General features: G+C 33.6%; 1 protein-coding gene across 14 annotated transcripts in view; it reads right to left on the bottom strand.

Moving 5' to 3' along the window:
• Nucleotides 1–22,631, bottom strand: part of EML5 (EMAP like 5) — a 162,131-nt gene that overhangs the window by 113,844 nt on the left and 25,656 nt on the right. For all 14 annotated transcript variants that reach the window (XR_014242212.1, XR_014242213.1, XR_014242214.1 and 11 more), the window contains exons 2-7: nucleotides 15,825–15,984; nucleotides 7,525–7,623; nucleotides 5,635–5,703; nucleotides 4,001–4,186; nucleotides 1,993–2,128; nucleotides 445–646 (exon numbers count right to left, since the gene is read on the bottom strand). Coding sequence is in view for 11 of the 14 variants with exons in the window: in XM_082383652.1 (XP_082239778.1) it covers nucleotides 445–646; nucleotides 1,993–2,128; nucleotides 4,001–4,186; nucleotides 5,635–5,703; nucleotides 7,525–7,623; nucleotides 15,825–15,984 (852 nt within the window). In the remaining 3 variants the exon portion in view is untranslated. The remainder of the gene's footprint in view (nucleotides 1–444; nucleotides 647–1,992; nucleotides 2,129–4,000; nucleotides 4,187–5,634; nucleotides 5,704–7,524; nucleotides 7,624–15,824; nucleotides 15,985–22,631) is intronic.

The raw sequence follows: 22,631 nt of genomic DNA, 5'->3' as shown, positions 1-22,631 counted from the left end.
AATTTTAAATGCATATGTCTTTTGAACACTGCTAAGAATTTACCATAGAAATATTCATATTTACACATGTACGAAATGGCAAAGGTATAAAGACATTCGCTGCAAGCAGTGTATTTAGAAGCACAAAACTGGAAGAACCTAAACTCCCATCAATGATAGATTAATTGAATAAGTTACAATACACAGTGGAATATTATATAGCTGTTAAAAAGGTAATTCTGTACATTTTGATATGCAACAAACTCCAACTTAGGTTTTTAAGAGAAAAACCCAAATCTTATAAATAGTTGTTAATTCTATTAATTTTAAGCACCCATTATGTTCATTTGTTATACCATAAGCAGATAAAATTTAAAACTAAGGGTTTCTTTTTAAGTTTTTCTTATGCTTCTCTAAGGACAAATTCAAATTCCAGCCTATGCAATTACTTTATGAATTGCTTACCTGACTGAACGATCATCACTTCCAGTCACGGCCAAAGGTTTAGTAGGATGGACGGCAAGTGCCCAAAGTTCACCTTCACAATGCCCTTGCATAATTAGGAAAGGTTTGTTTCTTTCATGCACCACAATTTCAAAAATTTCGCTGTCCTGTGTTCCAACTAGAATGTGGTCACCTCGCCAACAAACACTCCTTACAGACAAACCTAGTCAAATTGAATTGTATTTAAGATCAGTACTGTAATAACAGAATGCCAATCTGCCTAAACCACTGTTATTTTTTATACCTTAGATATAAGATAAAAGGAATCTGAAAGTCTTGGATCCACACATTTTCTTCATTTATCTGTACTGTTTTCTATGTGGACTATTTCTATTTTTATATACCTAATTTCTACCCATTCTTCAGGGCATACACTCTTCTTCCTTATTGGACAACATCAGTCATAGTCTGATCACTTCTTCAGCCAAAGGCTTATAACAATAGTGTGCATCATCCACAGAGAAATTATTCACAATTCAAGAACTGTATTATTTTTCTCTTATAATAATCTGACTTTTCTCGTGTTTATATTTCATTTATTCAATGTGCTCATAAAATCATTAAGAAGAGAGACTTCTACTTTTTTTTATATACAATTCCTTTTGTAACCTCAGGAAAGCTAGTGTTTTTCTCAGTTTTCTCATCTATATAGTATGGTCAACATTAAGCTGCTGTGTAACTTACAATGTAAGAATCAAATAAGAAAAAGTGTCAAATTATTTTGTAAACTTTAAAGTACAATAATGCTCAGCAAAACTAATGAAAACAGTATAACAGTTAACACTTACTGGATGATAGTTATGTGCCAGACACTCTTCTAAATATTTTACATATATTAGCTCATTTAATTCTATGAAATAGTTACTCTTATTCTCATTTTACAGATGAGGTATGCAGCTCAAGGTCACACATCTAATAAGTGACTGAAATATGGCTTAAACATAGACTTGTGTAACTTCCAATCCTACTCTTATAATACCACACTAGTGGATAATACGTTTAATTTTATAGTAAAAGATTCTGTTTTATTACATCAATTTTTAAACCCCCCCCAAAGGAAAAATTATATCCTGATTGCTGACAAATCTGGATGAAGGAAAAACACATATACATGAATTTAAATAATCCTAAACAAAAGTTCCCCTAGCTCTCAACACACTATTTTCAACAGTTTATTTGCTAAACAGTTACATTTAGCGTTCTAATAGTAATATATTTTCAAAATTTAAGGTTACCAAAGTAAGTACCTATCAAATCTCTCTGTGGGTCCCATTAAAACAGGCATTAGACATGAAAAGAATCTCTGTCGCAACAGTAAACCTAGATGGTCTTCAGGCAAAATTTCCCCTCTTCAGCAGAAGGATTTTAATTAAAATGTATACAGTATGAAGGAGCAAATATAAGTCTCATTTATTTTACAAAATATACTTTTAAGTTTAGTGAAAGAAACCGACAACCCTTGGTACATTTAGAATTTGGCTAGTAATGAGATATTTGTTCTGTTATTACCTTTGTACCCCTGGTCTGTCTCCCTGAGATCAATCACAGTTATTGGTTTAAAAGTTAAATCCCAAAGACGAATACAGCCATCTCTGCCACCAGTAGCAAAGCCTTCTTCACAAGCATTCATGCTAAAAATTCCTGCCTAGAAGAGGGAATAAAATAATTTAACAATATATACTTTTTAAGAAAATACACTATATATGATGGTAGAAATCCACTTAAAATTTTTTTGATATGGCATAGGAATAATCAAATACATCAGAAAACACAAATGATAATCTAGAAACAAATCTATGCATATATAGGAACTCAGTATATGACCAAGGTGGTATTTAATGATATGGGCATAACATAAAAGAAAATTCAGTCAAACCTTATACCATATATAGAAATGAATTACACAAAAACAAAAACATAAAGACCAAATTCTAAATGTGAAAAATGAAACAAATATATTAGAAGAGTCAGAACACTTATGTAACTTTGGGCTGTGAGAGAACTTTTTAAGCATGGCAGGTTACCCACCAAGGCATAAAGGAAAAATTTTCAATTTTTCATATGAGAAAAGATATCGTAAGTTAAAAAAAAACAGACTGGGGAAATATTTGCAATGTGTATGACTGTTTAAAGGTTAATATCCCTAATATACAAACGAATAAAGGAAAGAAAATCCAACAACAACAGTAACAAAAAAAGAGTACAGGATAAGAAAAGCCAATTAATAGAAAAGGAAATTCAAGTACAGTTGACCCTTGAACAATGCAGGTGTTAGGGGTGCCGACCTTTGTGTAGTCGAAAATTCTAGTAAAACTTAGAATTGGACCTCCACATCCAAAGTTCTCCATATCTGCAAGTTCTGCGGTATCCATGGATTCAACCAACCACAAATTGTGTAGTACTACAGTATTTGCTATTGAAAATAATTTGCATACAAGTGGACCCTTGTAGTTCAAACCCATGTTGTTCAAGGGTCAACTCTAGTCAATAAATACATGAAATTTCACAAATAGACAGGAAAGAAAACTAAAACAAATAGTTATTATTTTTCACCCAGAAGACAGGCAAAAATTTACAATAGTGGACACAACCTGTGCTGATGAGTATGAGGAAGAAACTGGTATTTTTATATATTGATGGTGAAAATGTGAATTGCCACAACCTTTGTTAGAGTCTGCTATTTCTGGTCTTTAGGCATTTTGCTTAAAGCAAGTCCTGCTCTAAGTGGTTCTTTAATATACTTAATATGTAATATATATTTAATAGTGATTCATATTAATATATGCAATCGCTTTTCTACTTGAGATTGTCCTGCTACCAATATGGCAGCTCTGTGCTTTCTAGCTCCCCTCACTATGTGAGGGACTCAACTGCTAAAAAAGCCCAAATCAAAAAACACTAAAAGATTTTTGTTTGTTTGTTTGTTTTTTAAACTATTTTTGGCCATACCACATGGCATGTGGGATCTTAGTTCCCCGACCAGGGATCGAACCTGGGACAGCCAGGGAAGTCCCTAAAAACACTAAAAGCCTTCAACAACAGCTTTTTTTTTTTTTCCTGATAACTTATTTATATGAAAATCTCATGAAGTACAAAAATTAAATTCCTTTGCCACTCACTTAATGAATCAATGATATTAAAATTAAAAAGTTAATTTTATCCTAGAGCTATCCCCAAATTTCCCACTGGTAAATTGGCTAAAAAAGCACTAGTTTTATTCTAATGTGGTTAATCTAGGATACTTTCAGGTTAAACTTAACAAGCTTTTTTTCAACAATGAAAAAGACACCATACTAAAGCAATGGTTTGAACAAAATAATAATTATACTAATTTAATTGCATAATGTTTCTTCATTGAAATCTTGAAAACAAACAGACAAATTAATTCAATTGTAATAGTAGTTTTCAAGTTACTGAATTGAACAGAAAGTCTGCTATATTATGGAACCTTTTGTTCTAAGACAAGAAGGTAAGTAATTAATACCTAAAAGTGTTTAAAATATTTAAATATACTTACAGTATGAGCTCCTTGTATTGTTCGTATAAGATTAATTCCTTTCCAAACATATATATCCCCATTGAGTGCACCAGAATATGTTAATTCATCCCTTGCACAGGCCAGGCACAATATCGTCTGAAGGTCACCAGTCTTACCAAAGACCCCTCGTTTTGGGGTCAGAGCATTTCCACATAAACTCCAGAACTAAAAAGTACATAGTATAATCGAATTACCAAAGAATGCTCATAATATAACCAAAAACATTTCCAATACTTTGATGCTATATTAGAGCAGCAGACTAGAAATTACCTAAGAAACTCCCTTATGATACAATAGCGTTCAATGGTCGCATCCTCATCCTAGTGTTGTCATTAGCTATGTTACAGCAGATAAATCACTGTTTCAATCCTTACTGTAAGAATAAGGGGGGGTTGAACTAAACTATTTTAAAAATATGCTGTTTCCCTTAGGTTTCTGAAAAAAAAACTACATAATCTTTTAGACAGATTAAAAAGTTGGGAAGGGTTAGCAATGAAAATGAAACTAATATTCATTTCTTCAGTCACACTGGCAGTCACATTTCAAATGCTCAAGAGCCACATCTACCTAGTGGTTACTCTATGGGACAGCACTGATCTGGATTCTAGAACAATGGTTCTTAACTCCTGCTGAGCATAAAAATCATTTGGATACCTGGGCTTCACTCTCCAGAGATTCTGTCTCAATTTATTTCAGTGGGGGTTCAGGTATACTGTGTCATTAACTTCCCCCAGATGATTTTAATATGCAGCCAAAGTTGAGAATCACTGATTTAGAAGAAAAAAATAGACTGAAATTGGGACTTACTGAAAGGAAGAGAACCAGCTATACCTATGCACAGAAATCACAGAGATTTTTAAATTTAAAAATCATACATTGATTAAAGCATTCATGAGCTATTTGAATGGGTAAGTGATCATTTTTAGTTCTTTGAGGCTTCAGATTTTAAACTTAGATCTTTAGGTCTTAGAATAAGATCTTGAAGATCAGGTAAGATCTTTTAAGTACATAATATTAATAAATTATATTATTTTAAGTGGTAATTTACTTATTATAAAGTTGAACTTATTCTCTGGGCCTAATTTCTTTATGCAGAACTATTTAATGTGTATACTCCTGCCCTGTCCCATATTCATTTCTTTCTTTCTGCAAACATTAAATTTACCTGAATCCACATAAAAGAACAAAAACCCTCATCATGAAGATTTATGTTTGACTTCCCTATCTTCTTCCAAAAATGAACAAATCATTCCAAATGTGTATCTCTCTTATTTTTAAGCTTTACGAGTAAAGGAATTGCTCAGCTTCAAAAATATTAGAGAGCAACATACTGATCTTTTTTTCATCTACCTCTTTCTCTGTCTCTCTCTCCCTCTCTCTCTGTCTCTCTCTCACTCTGTGTCTCTCTCTCACTCTGTCTCTCTCTCTATACATATATATATACCCATGCACGTATATATACACACACACAAATATGTGTGTGTGTATGTATGTGTGTATGTGTATATACATATATATATATATATATATATATCCTAAATTGTAGTATGATATGTGCTTAGTGGCAGAGAATAAGTAATCATGACTATTATAAAGCAAGACCCTTCTAGTACCTTGATATGTTTTACACCACAGCTGACCAGTTTATTTGGCTGGTACAAATCCCAAGAAATATCAAATATCTGTAAACAAATCAGATTCATGATTAAAATACTTATTTTCAGAATCATTTAAGAATCCTGTCCAAAAGCCCAAATAGCCCCAAAACCTACATATCATAAAACAATATTCCTCAATAAATAATAATCAGAATCCTACACTTCAAGATCATATGAGAAATAAAGTATGTAAATGATAAGGAATAAAAACTATTTCTTAGTTTCTATGAACCATATGAAGCAACTAGTGGAGTGAAAATCAACACCTCTTTCTAATTAAAAAAAAAAATTTGGTCTATAAATAACAAGAATGATTCAACAGAAGCAGGGAATGAGGCAGGTAAGTGCGTAATTTCTAAAGAGGAAAGATAATGAATAGAACATACACAACACTTATACAGCCAGAAATAGAGAACATTTTTGTAGCTTTCTATCACACAGAATTACTTACATAAAAGATCCAAACATTTATTTCACAGTAAAAACTCTGTTTCTAGTCTTCAGGTTTTTTTAATTGTTTATGGGTCAAACAAAACTAACTTACATTTTGGAGATCCCCAGGCTTCATTTTTTTCTAAGATTCCATAAATTATAAATACACGAACAATTTTTGTTACAAAATCAAACAAGAAAAAACCCAGCTGAAATAAAATATGCATCAGAAATATATACTTTAATAATAAATGAAAGAAAAATTAATATTTGAAAAATAATCTCATAACAGATAAAAAACAATTCTGCTATCTGGTAGTCTTTACCATGTTTCTTTGACATCTGCCTGCATAATCACCTAATATGCCTACTACCTCTAAAAATTTACCAAGTGATAGTCTTTAGTGATAATGAAGAAAGAATACATCTTATAAATTAATGTTTCACAACTCACCATAATACAGATTAAATGAAAAACATACTGATGCACCTTTAAAATACTAACCACAAAAATACTTTTCAAAAATTCCAATGACAGTACCATTTTTCACAGTAATCAGTCTACTTACTAAGTCCAAAGTACTAATGTGTGAAATGCTTTGATCTAAGTAAGTCAGAATACACAACTGTCTAATAAAGTGTACCTAACACTTTAATAATTATCTAAATTGTGTTTGCGTATAACAGGCCCCTCTGAGAATCTGCTGAAAACCAAGTTTATTTTCCAAAATGCAAATACATTAAAAATTTTTATACAACTCTTACAGATTCATAGATTTTCCCCAAATAGAATCAACGACTATAGCTCCTGTGCTGGTTCAGGTTAGGTGATTATGCAGACAGGTGTCAAAGAAACATGGTAAAGACTACCAGATAGCAGAATACAGCAGATACACCAAAAAATCAGACATTTTAAAGAGTTTAAGACAAAGTATTCGTTATATTAATTTCATACAACTTGGAATAAGGAATGTATTTTTAACAAGTTTCCAAAGTGAAAAATGTTAGGTCTCTAACATAATTTCAAATTCATACGTGCAACAGTATTCACCTTAACTATGATGCATATGTAATAAATCAGTGATAAATCAAACTGAATAATAAATAGAGCCTAGGCATGAACCATTCAATTTTTAAATTTAGATTTGAATAACTTAAAACTCATCATTTTTGCCAAAGCAAACACTGGGTTAAAGGTTTTATGCTAAAACTATACATATCAAGTCATGTTTTTGAGTACTACAATACATATATGCATTCTAAAATTTTATGAGTATTTATAACTGCTTTTAAAATTTTTAATTACACATGAGCAATTGGCAATAACAAAACACAGAAACATAAAATCCCCTGACTCTTCTCTGCCTTTTTCCCACACAGTACCCATTAGAAACTCCAAAGGAGAATACTTACTCTATCTGTGTGACCTGGAGCCATAGATAACATTTTTCCCCTTTTCCAATCCCAAACGCAAACTGCATTCTTTGAATCAAGTCCAACTGAAACCAAGCGCTGAATTATGTCCAAGAAGACCAGGGAGCAGGGGGAATAAAAAAGTAAACAAATAAAAAAGGAACCAAATTATAAATGGCAAACAAATTCTACTCATGGGTATTATAAACATCAAAACTTACACACTTATATTTTATAGGCCTCATAGAGAAAGGCTGGATGTATTTCATCTTGTTAATATTTGCATATATGTGTAGTTCTTCATATGAGAAAAAGAAGACTTCCATTTCTAACAGTAGGATTGACAGAACACCCTAAACATCTCTCCTGCCAAAAACTAAAAATGCTAGATAAAATGAAAAAACATCTTTTTAAATGCACTGTTGAGCTGTCAAGGAATTAAGAAATATGAGAACAAAAACAAAGTGATTTCCTATGGGAATCCTGGAAGTAAGAGAGCTCCTATACCCACTTTACTCTAAAGGTATCAGCTAACTCCTGGTAAGCCTGATTTTTGTTCTTCAGGCTGAAGAGGAATAGGAGATAAAGTTTAGGGCCTGCCCAAGGTAGGGATTTGAATTGCAGACATTTGACTAAAGCAGTAACTCCTCAGAGTAAGGGAGAACAAGAAACCATGCCTTTTCAAAGAAAGGGGCAGTGATGCATGAAGGGGGAAAAAACCCTCCTGAAAATATGTAGCCACAAACAACCTTCACATGGTTGTAGGGCCTATATCCACATGAATCATGAATCCTTCAAATGAAAAATTTCATTCAGAGTGGTCCTAAGGGTTGCAGAGTTTTCAAGCATTTTCAACTATGTGGCACAGGCAAATATAAATCCTATATGGAGGACTGATACATCAATCCATCCCTCGAAGAATTCCCACAAGTAGCAAGTCAATAAAAATAAACTTAAAACAAACAACCCCCACACCTAATAACCAGAGGAAATAAGGGACCATGAGTGAGAATCAGCAAGTCACCACAAACAACAAAATCAGTCTTGAAAAGCATCAGACATTGGAATTATCAGATAATATAAAATAAGCTTAATGTGAGTAGAGAAATAAAATTAAGGCTTCAAAATATCTTCATATGAGACAAGAATGGGAGACTATAAAAAGTATCCCAGCAAATTTAAGGAAGCAAACAATTTCTAGAAATGAAAAATAAATGAAATTAAAAACTCAGTGGAAAAAAGAAAAAAAATCCTCATTGGAAGAGTTATATAGGAGATTAGAGGGAGATGAAGAGACTGAGCTGAAAAGAGGGGACAGTGAGATGGGAAGTATGAGAGAGGTTAGGAAACATGAAAGATGGCCTTTGGTCATGAAGGAGTATCAGGGTCTGAACTTGCCCCCCTGCCATAAACAACTAGAAAACTGTACAAAATATATAAAACAAATATTTTTGGACATTTTTAACAGGAAGTGAAGCACTGTAAACCCTGAATGAGGGGGAAGCAAACAAGGTAAGTTCTGCAATTGCCCCAGCCTTCATTTAGGTGGCATTTTCCAGACTATAGCACAGAAAGGTGGAATCCAAACAGAGCCCAGAAGACTTGCTGATTTGAGAAGATAGAGCCTGGAGTTCAGAGAGGCCAAGATGGCTAGAATTTGCAGAGCAGAGAAAGAACTCTAGAAAATCTGTTTACGGGTCCCCTTGAGAACACCTATGTTTGCAAGTATAGGGTGAAATCCATGAGGCCATGCAAAGAACAAATTCTGAAAAAAGAACAATTACTGGGGAGCTAAAGCCAAACAATTCCCAGAGATCATAAAGGGTCAGGATCACTCAAATTCCCAATAGCAAGAATGGAGGTATATCCTCGAATTCACTGTGTATTCAGTAGAGATTCCAGGAGGGTCACACCATAGTAGTGAAGTTAAACCAGTAGTCCTAGAGGAAAAGCTACTCTAGCCTTGACCAAAAAAAGCTTGAAAGCAAGCTTTTCAAAAGGACCAAACTGATCCACAAGGAACTTAACTACCTATAAAAACAATGTCCAACATGCTTTAAAGGGATACAACAAAATCCAGCATTCAGAATGTAATATACACAATGTCCAGCATCCAATAAAAAAAATTACTGAACATGTTAAAAAAGAAGAAAATGTGACCAATACCCAGGAGAAAAATCAGTTACTAGAAATAGACCCAGGAATCACAGAAATGATTAAAATTAGAAGACACTGGCTGTTAAGATGGAAATGTTCAAGATGCTCCAGAATTATTTTAAAACAAACACATAAAGAATAAAAAGAGAAATGGAAGATATAAAAGAAAAACATGTTGAACTTTAAATATAAATGTTAAATTATCTGAAATGAAAATTCACTCCAAAGGATTACCAGCAGCTTAGACAATGAAGAAAAAATAAATGAACTTGAAGGCATAGCAACAGAAGCTATCAAAAATAAAGCATAGAAGGAAAAAGGGAACAAAATTAGCAGAGCCTCAGTTACCTTTAGAAAAATTTCAAGTGGTCTAATGTACAGGTAATTGTGATTCCAAAAGGAAAAGAAAGATGGAAGAAAAGAAAAACAAAACTGAAGAAATAATGGCCAAAAATTTCTCAGTTTGATAAAAAACATAAACCCACAAATCTAAGATGCTCAATAAACTTCAAGCAGGATAAATCACACACAAAGAAAAAACACATCCACACACATAGGCATCAAACTGCTGAAACCAGTGCTAAAGATGAAAACCTTAAAAGTGGCCAAAAAAGAGAGAGAATTTTGGTGTGTAAGGACAAAGATTTAAAAATAATCCCGGGCTTCTCATCTGAAGCTATGCATATCAGATAACAATGAATAACCTCTCTAAAGTGCTGAGGGGAAAAAAAGTCAACACAGAATTATATACTTACCAAAAAATATCTTTTGAAAACTGGGCCAAATTAAGTCTTTTTCAAATAAACAAAAGATGAGAAAATTCATCAACAACAAATCATCACTATAAGATACGATACCAGAAGTTTCTTCAGGCAGAAGGAAAATAATACCAAAGAGAGACTTAATTTACACATATCAATGAAGAGTACCCAAATGGTAAATATGTAAATAAGACTTTTCTTACTTTTAATTTTCTTTGAAAACTAACTGTTTAAGGAAAAATCACAAGTTATAATGGAGTTTACAAAGCATGTAAAATGAATGAAAATGAAAGAAGTAAAATGAATGACAACAATAGCACAACAAACAGGAGGAGAAAAAAGAAATAGCAGAATACATATTTTCCCATATTTTTTCAAAGTGCACAGGAAACCTCATGAAGATCACAAAATTGTGAATTACAAAATAAACCTAAACAAATTTTTAAAAATTAAAATACAGAGTATGTTCTCTGACAAAGACAGAATTAAATCAGAATAACAGAAAGTTATGCAGAAAATCCTCCAAATATCTGGCAACTATCAGTACAATTCTAAGTAACGACAGAGTTAAAGAAGAAATCACAAGGACCCACCCACAACACATACTTTGAAAAGCACTGGTTTAGAAGCAGGGGCAGGCAAATTACAACCCTCAGGCCTGTACCCTGTTTTTTGTAAATAAAGTTCTACTGGAACACAGCCACACCTATTCCTTTATAAGCTGCCTATGACTGTTTTCACACTACAATGCAGAGCTGGAGTAGCTGTGACAGAGACTGCATGGCTCACAAGCCTAAAATATTTACTATCTGACATGTTGTAGAAAGTTCTGCCAATCTCTGGTTTACAGCACAGATTCTGGTACCAGACTGCCTAGGTTTAAACACCAGCTCCATCTCTCACTAACTGGATGACTTTAGGCAATTATTTAGCCTCTCTGTACCTTAGGTTCCTCACCTCCTAAGTAGGAATAATAAAAAAAAACCTCATAGGGTTAACATATATAAAGGAATTAGAAGAGTGCTTGGCATATCCTTAATGTTATATAAATGTTTGTTATCATCATCATTATTATTATGTTCCCATAACCATAATTAACTTTAAGAACCCATGCCCTCCACCCATCTGAATGAGAAATGTCATTTAGTACCTAGCTAGAAAGTTTCTACGAAGTAAAATTACTATTTAAGTCCCCAAATGGGTAGAATGAATGGCTTACATAAAAAGATACAGAATATATTTTGTATCTGGCTCTCCATCAAGTCACACTTGCAGAAAGCCCAAATGAACTAGAGGAGATGATTTGCTCCTCCTAAGAGTCTTTAATATTTGGGAACTAGAGAGTAATCAGCAAATATCTAGCTAAAACAAAGATATCTACCTCTTGCTATAGTATACTATGTAGAGATTAAAATTTCACAAGACAAATATAAAGTGAGGAATAGTCAGAGAGGCACTGCCCTTTCTATCAATGCCTCTTCTCTCTGGCTAAGTTCATCACACACAAAGTGAACCACAACTGGCCAAAAGCTTTAAAACTCCATATACCCCAGTAGAGCCCCAGAGCATCTGGCTCTGTACAGGCAGTAACAAAATAGACCTGGGAGCACTTCCTCTGTACCCCTGATAAACATATCATGGCCAAAATCAACCTCCCTAACCACAGGTTAAGTAACAGCAGAGAGGAAAAGATAAAAATAACCAAGCAAATACTACCCCCTCTCTTAGCTTTCTATCATTTTTTACTTCATCATCCTTTCTCACAGGTGAGGAAGAGCATAAAGAAAGTTTTCCAGTGAAAGTAATGCTGGAACCATATCTTAGAAGATAGAGACAGTCGGGTAGAAAAATAAGAGAAAATGCATTTAAGACCAAAGGATACCAAGATCAGACAGCTCATGGTGCTTTCAGGAAAGAGCTAGTACTTTGGTGTGGCTGAAGCGAGGAGTTGCCAACGGGGAAGTGGCAGGAGACAAGACTGGAGAGGTAGGCCAGAAACAGGAGAAAGAATAAGCTTTGTTTTTTAATGAGTTAGAATAAAGAGAGAATTCAGTTTTAAACATGGAATAAATGGTATGTCTATACGACATTCAAGGAGAATATATGGAGTTGAGGAGAGAAGCCGAGGCCACTGTTAACTGATACAGGAGTTAAAGTCATGGATCTAGTAATCACCTAAAGAGAATAAGTGAAGTGAGGAGGGCTGGGGGAAGGAAGGCTACAGACTCCTAGGAACACTGACATTTAAGAAGCAGACAGAAGGAACAGCTCCTTTCAAGATAACTAAGAACTAACAGTCAGATAGGGAGAAAGAAAACCAGATAAAGAAGCCTCTATCCAGCTTCCCAAATTCCTCCCTGATCCTATTCCCAAACAAAATCTGGGTTGTGTCCATTAATTAAACCGAAGTACAGCTGACCTTGAACAACGTAGATTTGAACTTCCTGGGTCCCCTTACCCACAGATATTTTCCAACAGTAAATACTACGGTACTACAGGTTCACGGTTGGTTGAATCCACAGATGTAGAGGAACCGTGAATATGGAGGGCCGACTATAAGTTATATGCAGATTAACCCCTGCGTTGTTCAAAGGTCAACTGCATTTATTAAAAAGTTCTAGCACACTAAATACATAAATGAGAAAAGTATCTTAATAGGCACAACTAGATGCATTCCATGAGTTCCTGCAAGTGTGAAACATATTCAAATAATAGACAAACATAAAAGATTCCAATATGGGGGTGAAGGGTCCTTGTGATCTCAGTATTTATTAAGTGAGGACTAGTTGTTCCAAATGTTACAAAGTAAAAATCACAAATTTTGCAAAATATCCAGGACTTAATGTAGTAAATAGTGGTCAATTCGTACAGAAAGCCATCAGAAATTAGGATCTGGCAGAGCAATGGAAGAGATGAAAACTCAAAAATAATACAACAGGCACTTGAGATATGTCTAGATATCAAGAGATTACTAAAAGGTCCTTGGAAAAATCAGTGAACTCCTTTAATATTTTTGCAAATACGACTCTTCATAATTATGTACCAGCATATAATTGACAAAATTAGGCTAAAAAATTAACATTTTATTCTTAGTTCATTCTATAAATTAGCAGAGTTTTAACTATAACTTAGATTTTGTTAAATATGGGAATGTGTTTTTATAAATTATGGTTGTGTTTTCAAGATAAAGTATCAAATTCTCCTCCTCCTACCCACTCTCTACCATTTACTATGAAATTTTAATCTCTGTTTGATGTGGATTTATATAGCCTTTTCATGCCCTAATTATTCTCAAAGAGGTAGACTTCCAGTATTAGCATGGATAGTCAATCCATTTAGAAGAAACCCTCTGAGGAAAGAAAATTCAGCATACTACCAACAGGGAGACTCATTCATTGGATAAAGCTTAATTGATCATTTACAGTTTCAAATTTAGTAGAAAATGCAAAAATTATACAGTATTTCCTAATTGGTATTTCATAAACAGTTTATAGATATTAGTGAATAAATATAAATGTTCCCAAATATATTTCTTAACTAAAGCATCTTCTCATTAACATAATTTCAGAAATACTCTTAACTTAATCTTCAATTGGCAGCAGTTCCTTACAAGTTTTAACTGTACTTAAGATGGATGAATTCCTTCTGAAATATAAATAACCACCTCCTAAGTTCCATGTTTGGGAAGCAGTAGAGCATTGTGGTTAAAAACATGAGCTTTGGAGTGTGACTGACCTGGGTTCCCGCTCTGGCTCCATTTACTAGCTGTATAACCTGGGGCAAGTTATTTAACCTCTCTAAGTCTCAGTTTCTTTATCTGTAAAATAGAGATAATAATAGTATCTATTTCATAGGGTTGTTGTGAGGATTAAATGAGATAATGTAGGCTTAGCACAATGCCTGGCACTTAGTATGTGCTCAATAACTTTTAGCTATTCTGTTTTTATAAGCTTACATTTTAAAGTAGCACATTCTTATGAAGATATGTGACAATAAAATGCATGTACCCAAGACTTTTCTTATATGTTGCTTAAAGTAAGCAAAATTAAAAGCTTCAACTAGTAAAAGCTATGGGCATGATTTCTCCTTGTATATAAGAGAATTTCCTCAGCCATGCAATACACTGCATTTAGAAAGGGCAATTTTAAAATTAAGAAGAAAACATCTATATTTAAAGTATACAGACATTGATATCATAATACCTTTGGTAAATAATTTTAAAAAACAACTTTGTTAGTTTGTTTCATAAAATATAATTTCCCGTGAAGTAAGTATAGAGTATTATTCTCTTCCTTTTAAAAAGGAAAATGAAATTTTGATATGAGGACATTAAGGGACTTGAAAAATAACAGCAAAAATGGGAAATGAATTAAGGTTTTGGAATTGCCGATCACTGCTACACAGTGGTTCTAAACCTAGAAACACATTTTTTCCCCAAATGAGAAGTTCGAGTTACATCTTTATAGATCTCTTACCAGACACTAATCAGAAAGTATATTAATCTATGCTACTCAAAGAAGCTATTTCTCAGAGTTGTAAATAAAACATCTACTGGCTATCATTTTCAAGTGACTAGAACAAAATGTAATCTGTTTCTGTAAAATATAGATCTACAAAATTAATTTTAAGAATTAAAAAGCAGACAACTAAAATTCTTCTAAAAGTTAAAATAATTTTTAAAGTCTAATTTCACTATAAAACTTTTAAAGACTATAAATTAACTAAATCTGCAAAACCCAACTTCTTATCACTTCTTAAATATGTTTTCGGTACAACAAGTTTCATGAAAGCACCACAAAAGAGCTGTTGGCTTAATTTTTTAAAAATTGATGACTAGAAGTAAATAATAATTTGGGAATTGATTAGTAAGTGGAACAAAGATTACATCTTTTGTTATGAACTTTGATTTTATATAAAATAGCTCATATTATAAAAACTGCCTCATTATTTTCAATTAAAAATATAATTTTAAAAGAAACCTTTAAAATAACTAAAAATTAAAATGTTTACAGCGCTACTTAGAGAAAGTGAATTTTCCTAAGATATCTTCCATCTTTCCTATTAACATAGGATACCTGGAAAAGAGTTATATGTAAAATTTTCGAGAACAACCAGGTAATGTTCCACCGAGTCAGAATCACTTTGGCTCTAATAGTAGTAATTAATTCAACTGAAAAGTTCTTGACACAATGAAATAAAAACTCATTATTATTCTTATTTTTCTTATATATATCTACCACCCACCCCCTCTACCCACCTTCACCTTGAATAAATGCTTTTTGTCAAATGCTTTCCAATTTAATATTTACAGATTTATAATAATTTCTTATAGTACACACTTTAAAAACACAGTTTAGAAAAAGAAAAAAAATTATCACATACCTGTCCATCTAAGTCAAATGCTAAGCAAGCTATACCATGTGTATGAACATCCTTTAGAACTGATATGGTCTGCACAGTGTATGAATCCCAAACACAGATATAAGGCTCTTTCCCAACTTGTCCTGTTGCCACCAATACTCGTTCAGGATGCAATGCAAGGCTGCAAAATAAATAAATAAATAAACATATTTAAAACTGCTTACAGAGCTGTTATTATCAATGTGAAAATTAGACTTCAGTTACTTATTTACTTAAAATAATTTGGCCTTAAAATAACTTCTATAAAAATCCATGCTAAGAGTTACTACTTCAATGGTATATGTAATAAACAGTTATGATAGACTTCATAATCTTGTAATATGATGTAGTGTGTGTAAACGTCTCAAAAAAAGAATTTTCACAAGTGGTCAACTGAACCACAGCAATGAATTAGTAGCAACCCTACCACGTGCCATCTTCTCATTTGGTATTCATCTCATCTGTTTTAAGCCCTCTCTCCCATTTACTCTTTTATTGTATAAAGTTAGACCAAATGTTAGTGTCCAAAAATAGCATTGAGTAGCCCTCCTATTATAACATTAATATTAAATTACAAATCCCATTTAAAAAAACAGAAAGGTCACCCATAATTCACAGAAAGTAGTCTCTAAGTCTTTAAAAACAAGACAAATACCAAACAGTTGGTAATGGTTTATGTACATCAGTAGAAGGCAAGGAATGAATATAAATTTTTCCACAAGTATATTTAGATGATCACTTCTCCTTTGGGAGAAAAAAAAATCACTCCCAGCATCAGGGTGGAAGATGAACTGAAAGAGGGAAAAGTTAGGAGGGCATTAAAACAGAATTAACAGATTTGATGTACAGAGTAACAGAAAGGTAACAGTCTAAGATGACTCTTGGGTTTTTTGGCTTGGGCATCTGGATGGCCTGGAGTGGTATCATCAAGTCAGGGAATACTCAGTGAGAAATTACGGAGAGAAAAGGTAAGCGGGAATGGAAGGTTGGCTCAACATATTAAAATCAACCAATGTAATAAGTATATCATATTAATAATAACACCCAAACCCCCACACGTGTTCATCTCAATAGATGCAGAAAAAGCATTTGACAAAAATCCAACCTCTTTCATAATAAAAAACACAACAAACTAGGAATTGAAGAGAATTTCCTCAACCTGATAAAGGGCATCTATGAAAATGCACAGCTAATATCACATTTAATGGTGAAAGCCTGAAAGTTCCCCCTATAAGTACAGGAACAAGACAAGGATGTCAGCTCTTGCCACTTCCCTTCAACATGATACTGGATATTTTAGCCAGGACAATTAGGCAAGGAAAAGAAATAAAAGAGAGAAGTAAAACTATCTCTACTTGCAAATGACATAACCTCATACATAGGAAACCCTAAGGAATCCACAAACAACAACAGAATAAATCCCAAGTATGGCTAATAAATGAGTTCAGCAAGGCTGAAGGATATAAGATCAATATAAAAATACAAATGGTATTTTTATACACTAGCAACAATCTAAAAATTAAATCAAGAAAACAATTCCAGTTATAACAGCATCAAAAAGAACAAAACACTTAGGAATAAATTAAACAAAAAAGTACAAGACTTATACACTAAAAACTACACAATACCATTAAAGAAATGTTAAGAGATCTAAATAAATGGAAAGACATCTCGTGTTCTTGGAGGGCAATATTGTTAAGATGATATTACTTTCTAAACTGATCTACAGAGTCAACACAATCCCTGCCAAAATACTAGTTGCCTTTCTTGAAGAAACTGACAAGCTGATTCTAAAACTCAGAACAGTAAAAACAATCTTGCGAAAGAACAAAATTGGAAGAGTCACACATACCAATTTCAAAACTTACTACAAAACCACAGTAATCAAGACAGTATGGCACTGGCATAAAAACAGACATGTTGATCAATGGAACAGAATTGAGCGTCCAAAAGTAAACTGATATATTTATGGTCAATTGCCTTTCCATTAATAAGAAAGGTCTTTTCAATAGATGGTGCTGGACATCTGAATATCTACATGCAAAAGAATGAATCTGGACCCATACCTCAAACCATATACAAAAATCTACTCAAAATATAAGAGCTAAAACATAGGCATAAATCTTACTTAACTTGGATGAAACAAAGGTGTCCTTAGATCTGACACCAAAAGCAGAAGTGATAAAAGAAAAAACAGATAACATGGACTTCATTAAAATTAAAAACTTTTGTGCTTCAAAGGACTACCATCAAGAACATAAAAACACAACCCACAGAATGGGAGAAAATATTTGCAAAGCATATATCTGATAAGGGACTTGCATCCAGAATACAAAAAAAAAGAAAACCACTCAACAACAAAAACCACAAACAACCTAATTTTTTAAGTGGACAAAGGATCTGAATAAACATTTCCCCCAAGGAAATTACCAATAATGAAACTCCCAACAAGCAAAAGTCCATCACCAGATAGCTTCACAGGTGACTTCTACCAAACATTTAGACAAGAGTTAACACCTATCCTTATCAAGCTATTCCAAAGAATCGAAGAGGAAGGAATACTTCCTGAACCCATTCTATGAGGCCAGCATCACCCTGATAGCAAAACCAGACAAAGATATGACTAAACAAGAAAATTACAGCTCAATATCACTGATAAGCATAGATGCAAAAAATCCTTAACAAAATATTAGCAAACCATGATCAAGTGGGATTTATCCCAGCGATGCAAGGATTTTTAAATATCTGCAAATCAATCAGTGTGATACACCACATTAACAAAATGAAGGACAAAACCCATATGATCATCTCAATAGATGCAGAAAAAGCTTTTGACAAAATTGAACATTCATTTATGACAAAAACTCCAGAAAGTGGGCATAGAGAGAACATACCTCAACGTAATAAAGGCCAGATATGACAAACTGACAGATAATATTATACTCAATAGTAAAAGCTGAAAGAAAGCATTTCCCCTAAGATCAGGAACAAGACAAGGATGCCCACTCTCACCACTTTTATTCAACATAGTGATGGAAATCCTAGCCACAGCACTCAGACAAGAAAAAGAAATAAAAGGAATCCAAATTGGAAAAGAAGAAGTAAAACTTCACTGTTTGCAGATGACATGATACTATACATGGAAAATACTAAAGATGCTACCAGAAAACTACTAGAGCTCATCAATGAATTTGGTAAAGTTGCAGGATACAAATTAACATACAGAAACCTGTTGCATTTCTATACACTAACAACGAAGTATCAGAAAGAGAAATTAAGGAAACAATCCCATTCATCATCGCATCAAAAAGAATAAAATACCTAGGAATAAACCTAAGTAGGTAAAAAACCTGTACTCAGAACTATAAAACAGTGATGAAAGAAATTGAAGATGACACAAACAGATGGAAAGAGATACCATGTTCATGGACTGGAAAAATCAATATTGTTAAAATGATTATACTATCCAAGGCATTCCACAGATTTAATGCAATCCCTATCAAAATACCAATGGCATTTTTCACAGAACTAGAACAAATAATTTTAAAATTTGTATGGAGACACAAAAGACCCCAAATAACCAAAACAATCTTGAGAAAGAAGAATAGAGCTGGAGGAGTCAGGCTCCCTGACTCAAAACTATAGTACAAAGCTAAAGTAATCAAATCATTATGGTACTGGCACAAAAACAGACATACAGATCAATGGAACAGAATAGAGAACCCAGAAAAAAACGCATGCACTTATACTCAGTTAATCTATGACAAAGGAGGCAAGAATATACAATGGAGAAAAGACAGTCTCTTCAATAAGTGGTGCTAGGAAAAACTGGACAGCTGCATGTAAAAGAATGAAATTAGAACATTCTCTAACACCATATACAAAAATAAACTGAAAATGGATTAAAGACCTAAATGTAAGACCAGATACCATAAAACTCCTAGAGGAAAACATAGGCAGAACACTCTGACATAAATCACAGCAGTATATTTTTGGATCCGTCTCCTAAAACAAAGGAAATAAAACCAAAAATAAATAAATGGACTGTACACCTGAAACTAACACAACATTGTAAATCAACTGTACTCAATAAAAATTTATTTTTTAAATTAAAGAGAAAAAGGAACCTAATTAAACTAAAAAGCTTTTGCACAGCACAGGAAACCACTGACAAAACAAAAAGACAACCTACTGAATGGGTGAAATTATTTGCAAATTATATGACTGATAAGGGGATAATATCCAAAATATATAAACTTAACATTAAAAAATACAAACAACCCCATCAAAAAATGGGCAGAAGACATGAATAGACATTTTTCCAAAGAAGACATTCAGATGGCCAACAGACACATGAAAAGATGCTCAACACTGTTAATCATCAGAGAAATGCAAATTAAAACCATAGTGAGGTATCACCTCATACTGGTCAGAATGGCTATCATCAAAAACAACACAACAAATATTGGCAAGGATGTGGAGCAAAGGGAACCCTTGTACACTGTGGGTCAGAATGTAAATTGGTGCAGCCACTGTGGAAAACAGTTTGGTGGTTTCTCAAAAAACTACAAAGAAACTACTGTATGACTCAGCAATTCTTCTCCTGGGTATATATCTAAAAAAACCAAAAACATTAATTCAAAAAGATACATGTACCCCAATGTTCACATAGCAGCGTTATTTACAAATGCCAATATATGGAAGCAACCTAAGTGTCCATCAACAGAAGAGGTGTTTTACACACACACACACACACACACACACACACACACACACACACACAATGGAATACTACTCAGCCATAGAACAGAGTGAAATTTTGCCACTTGCAGCAACATGGATGGACTTGGAGGGCATTTTGCTAAGAGAAATAAGTCAGACAAAGAAAGACAAATACTGTATAATATCATTTACATGTGGAATCTAAAAAATACAACAAACTAGTGAGTATAACAAAAAAGAAACAGACTCACAGATACAGAGAACAAACTAGTGGTTACCAGAGGAGAGAGGGAGGTGGGGAGGGGGAATATAGGGGTTGGGGATTAAAAGGTACAAACTATTGGGTATAAAATAAGCTACAAGACATGGGGAATATAGTCAATGTTTTATAATAACTATAGAATATAACCTTTAAAAACAAAAACCCGTGAGTTCATATTGATACCTCCGATTTTATTTTATTTTTTTTTAACATCTTTATAAGAGTATAATTGCTTTACAATAATGTGTTAGTTTCTACTTTATAACAAAGTGAATCAGTTATACATATACGTATGTCCCCATGTCTCTTCCCTCTTGCATCTCCCTCCCTCCCACCCTCCCTATCCCACCCCTCTAGGTGGTCACAAAGCATGGAGCTAATCTCCCTGTGCTATGCGGCTGCTTCCCACTAGCTATCTATTTTACGTTTGGTAGTGTATATATGTGCATGCCACTCTCTCACTTTGTCCCAGCTTACCCTTCCCCCTCCCCGTATCCTCAAGTCCATTCTCTAGTAGGTCTGCGTCTTTATTCCCGTCTTGCGTCTCGGTTCTTCTGACCATTTTTTTTTTCTTTTTTTAGATTCCATATATACGTGTTAGCATACGGTATTTGTATTTCTCTTTCTGACTTACTTTACTCTGTATGACAGTCTCTAGGTCCATCCACCTCACTACATATAACTCAGTTTCGTTCCTTTTTATGGCTGAGTAATATTCCATTGTATATATGTGCCACATCTTCTTTATCCATTCATCTGTTGATGGACACTTAGGTTGCTTCCATGTCCTGGCTATTGTAAATAGAGCTGCAATGAACATTGTGGTACATGACTCTTTTTGAATTATGGTTTTCTCAGGGTATATGCCCAGTAGTGGGATTGCTGGGTCGTATGGTAGTTCTATTTGTAGTTTTCTAAGGAACCTCCATACTGTTCTCCATAGTGGCTGTATCAATTTACATTCCCACCAACAGTGCAAGAGGGTTCCCTTTTCTCCACACCCTCTCCAGCATTTATTGTTTGTAGATTTTTTGATGATGGCCATTCTGACTGGTGTGAGATGATATCTCAATACCTCCGATTTTAATCCAAAACCACAGGGTTCATTTAAGACTTCTCCTTTCCTTATTTACAGGCATACCTTGTTGTACTGTGCTTCATCAATAGTGCATTTTTTACACATTGAAGGTTTGTGGCAACCCTGCATCATGTTAAGTCTATCAGTGCCACTTTTCCAACAGCATTTGCTCTCTTTGTGTCTCTGTATCACATTTTATCAATTCTCATAATATTTCAAACTTTTTCATTATTATTATATTTGTTATGGTGGGCTGTGACCAGCAATCTTTGATATTACTACTATGACTCACTGAAGACTCAGACAATGGTTAGCGTTTTTTAGCAATAAATTATTTTTAAATTAAGGTATGTACATTGTCTCTTTAGACATATGCTATCACAGACTTAGACTACAGTATAGTATAAACATAACTTTTATATGCACTGGGGACTAAAAAATTCGTATGACTCAACTCTGTTGCTGTTTTTGCTTTAGCAGTGGTCTGGAACTGAACTTGCAATATCTCTGAGGTATGCCTGTATAATTTCTTCCTCCAAGAGTGGAAGGCTTATTAGGCTCTCATAATCTAAAGTCTATTTATTTAATTTTAGTATATATAAAGCTGTTTCAGAATTGCTAGCCCTGTGAGAAACAATTTTAACTAACCAGATTATAACATTATCTACAGTTATCTTTGTCTTTATTCTTACAGTATCCAGTCAAGATATTGTTTCAGATTTTTAGG

This window comes from Balaenoptera borealis, assembly GCF_965194805.1.
Source record: "Balaenoptera borealis genome assembly, chromosome: 3".
Classification (NCBI taxonomy): domain Eukaryota; kingdom Metazoa; phylum Chordata; class Mammalia; order Artiodactyla; family Balaenopteridae; genus Balaenoptera; species Balaenoptera borealis.
The sequence above is the reverse complement of the archived record's forward strand: the minus strand, read 5'-3'. Positions and strand labels throughout refer to the sequence as shown.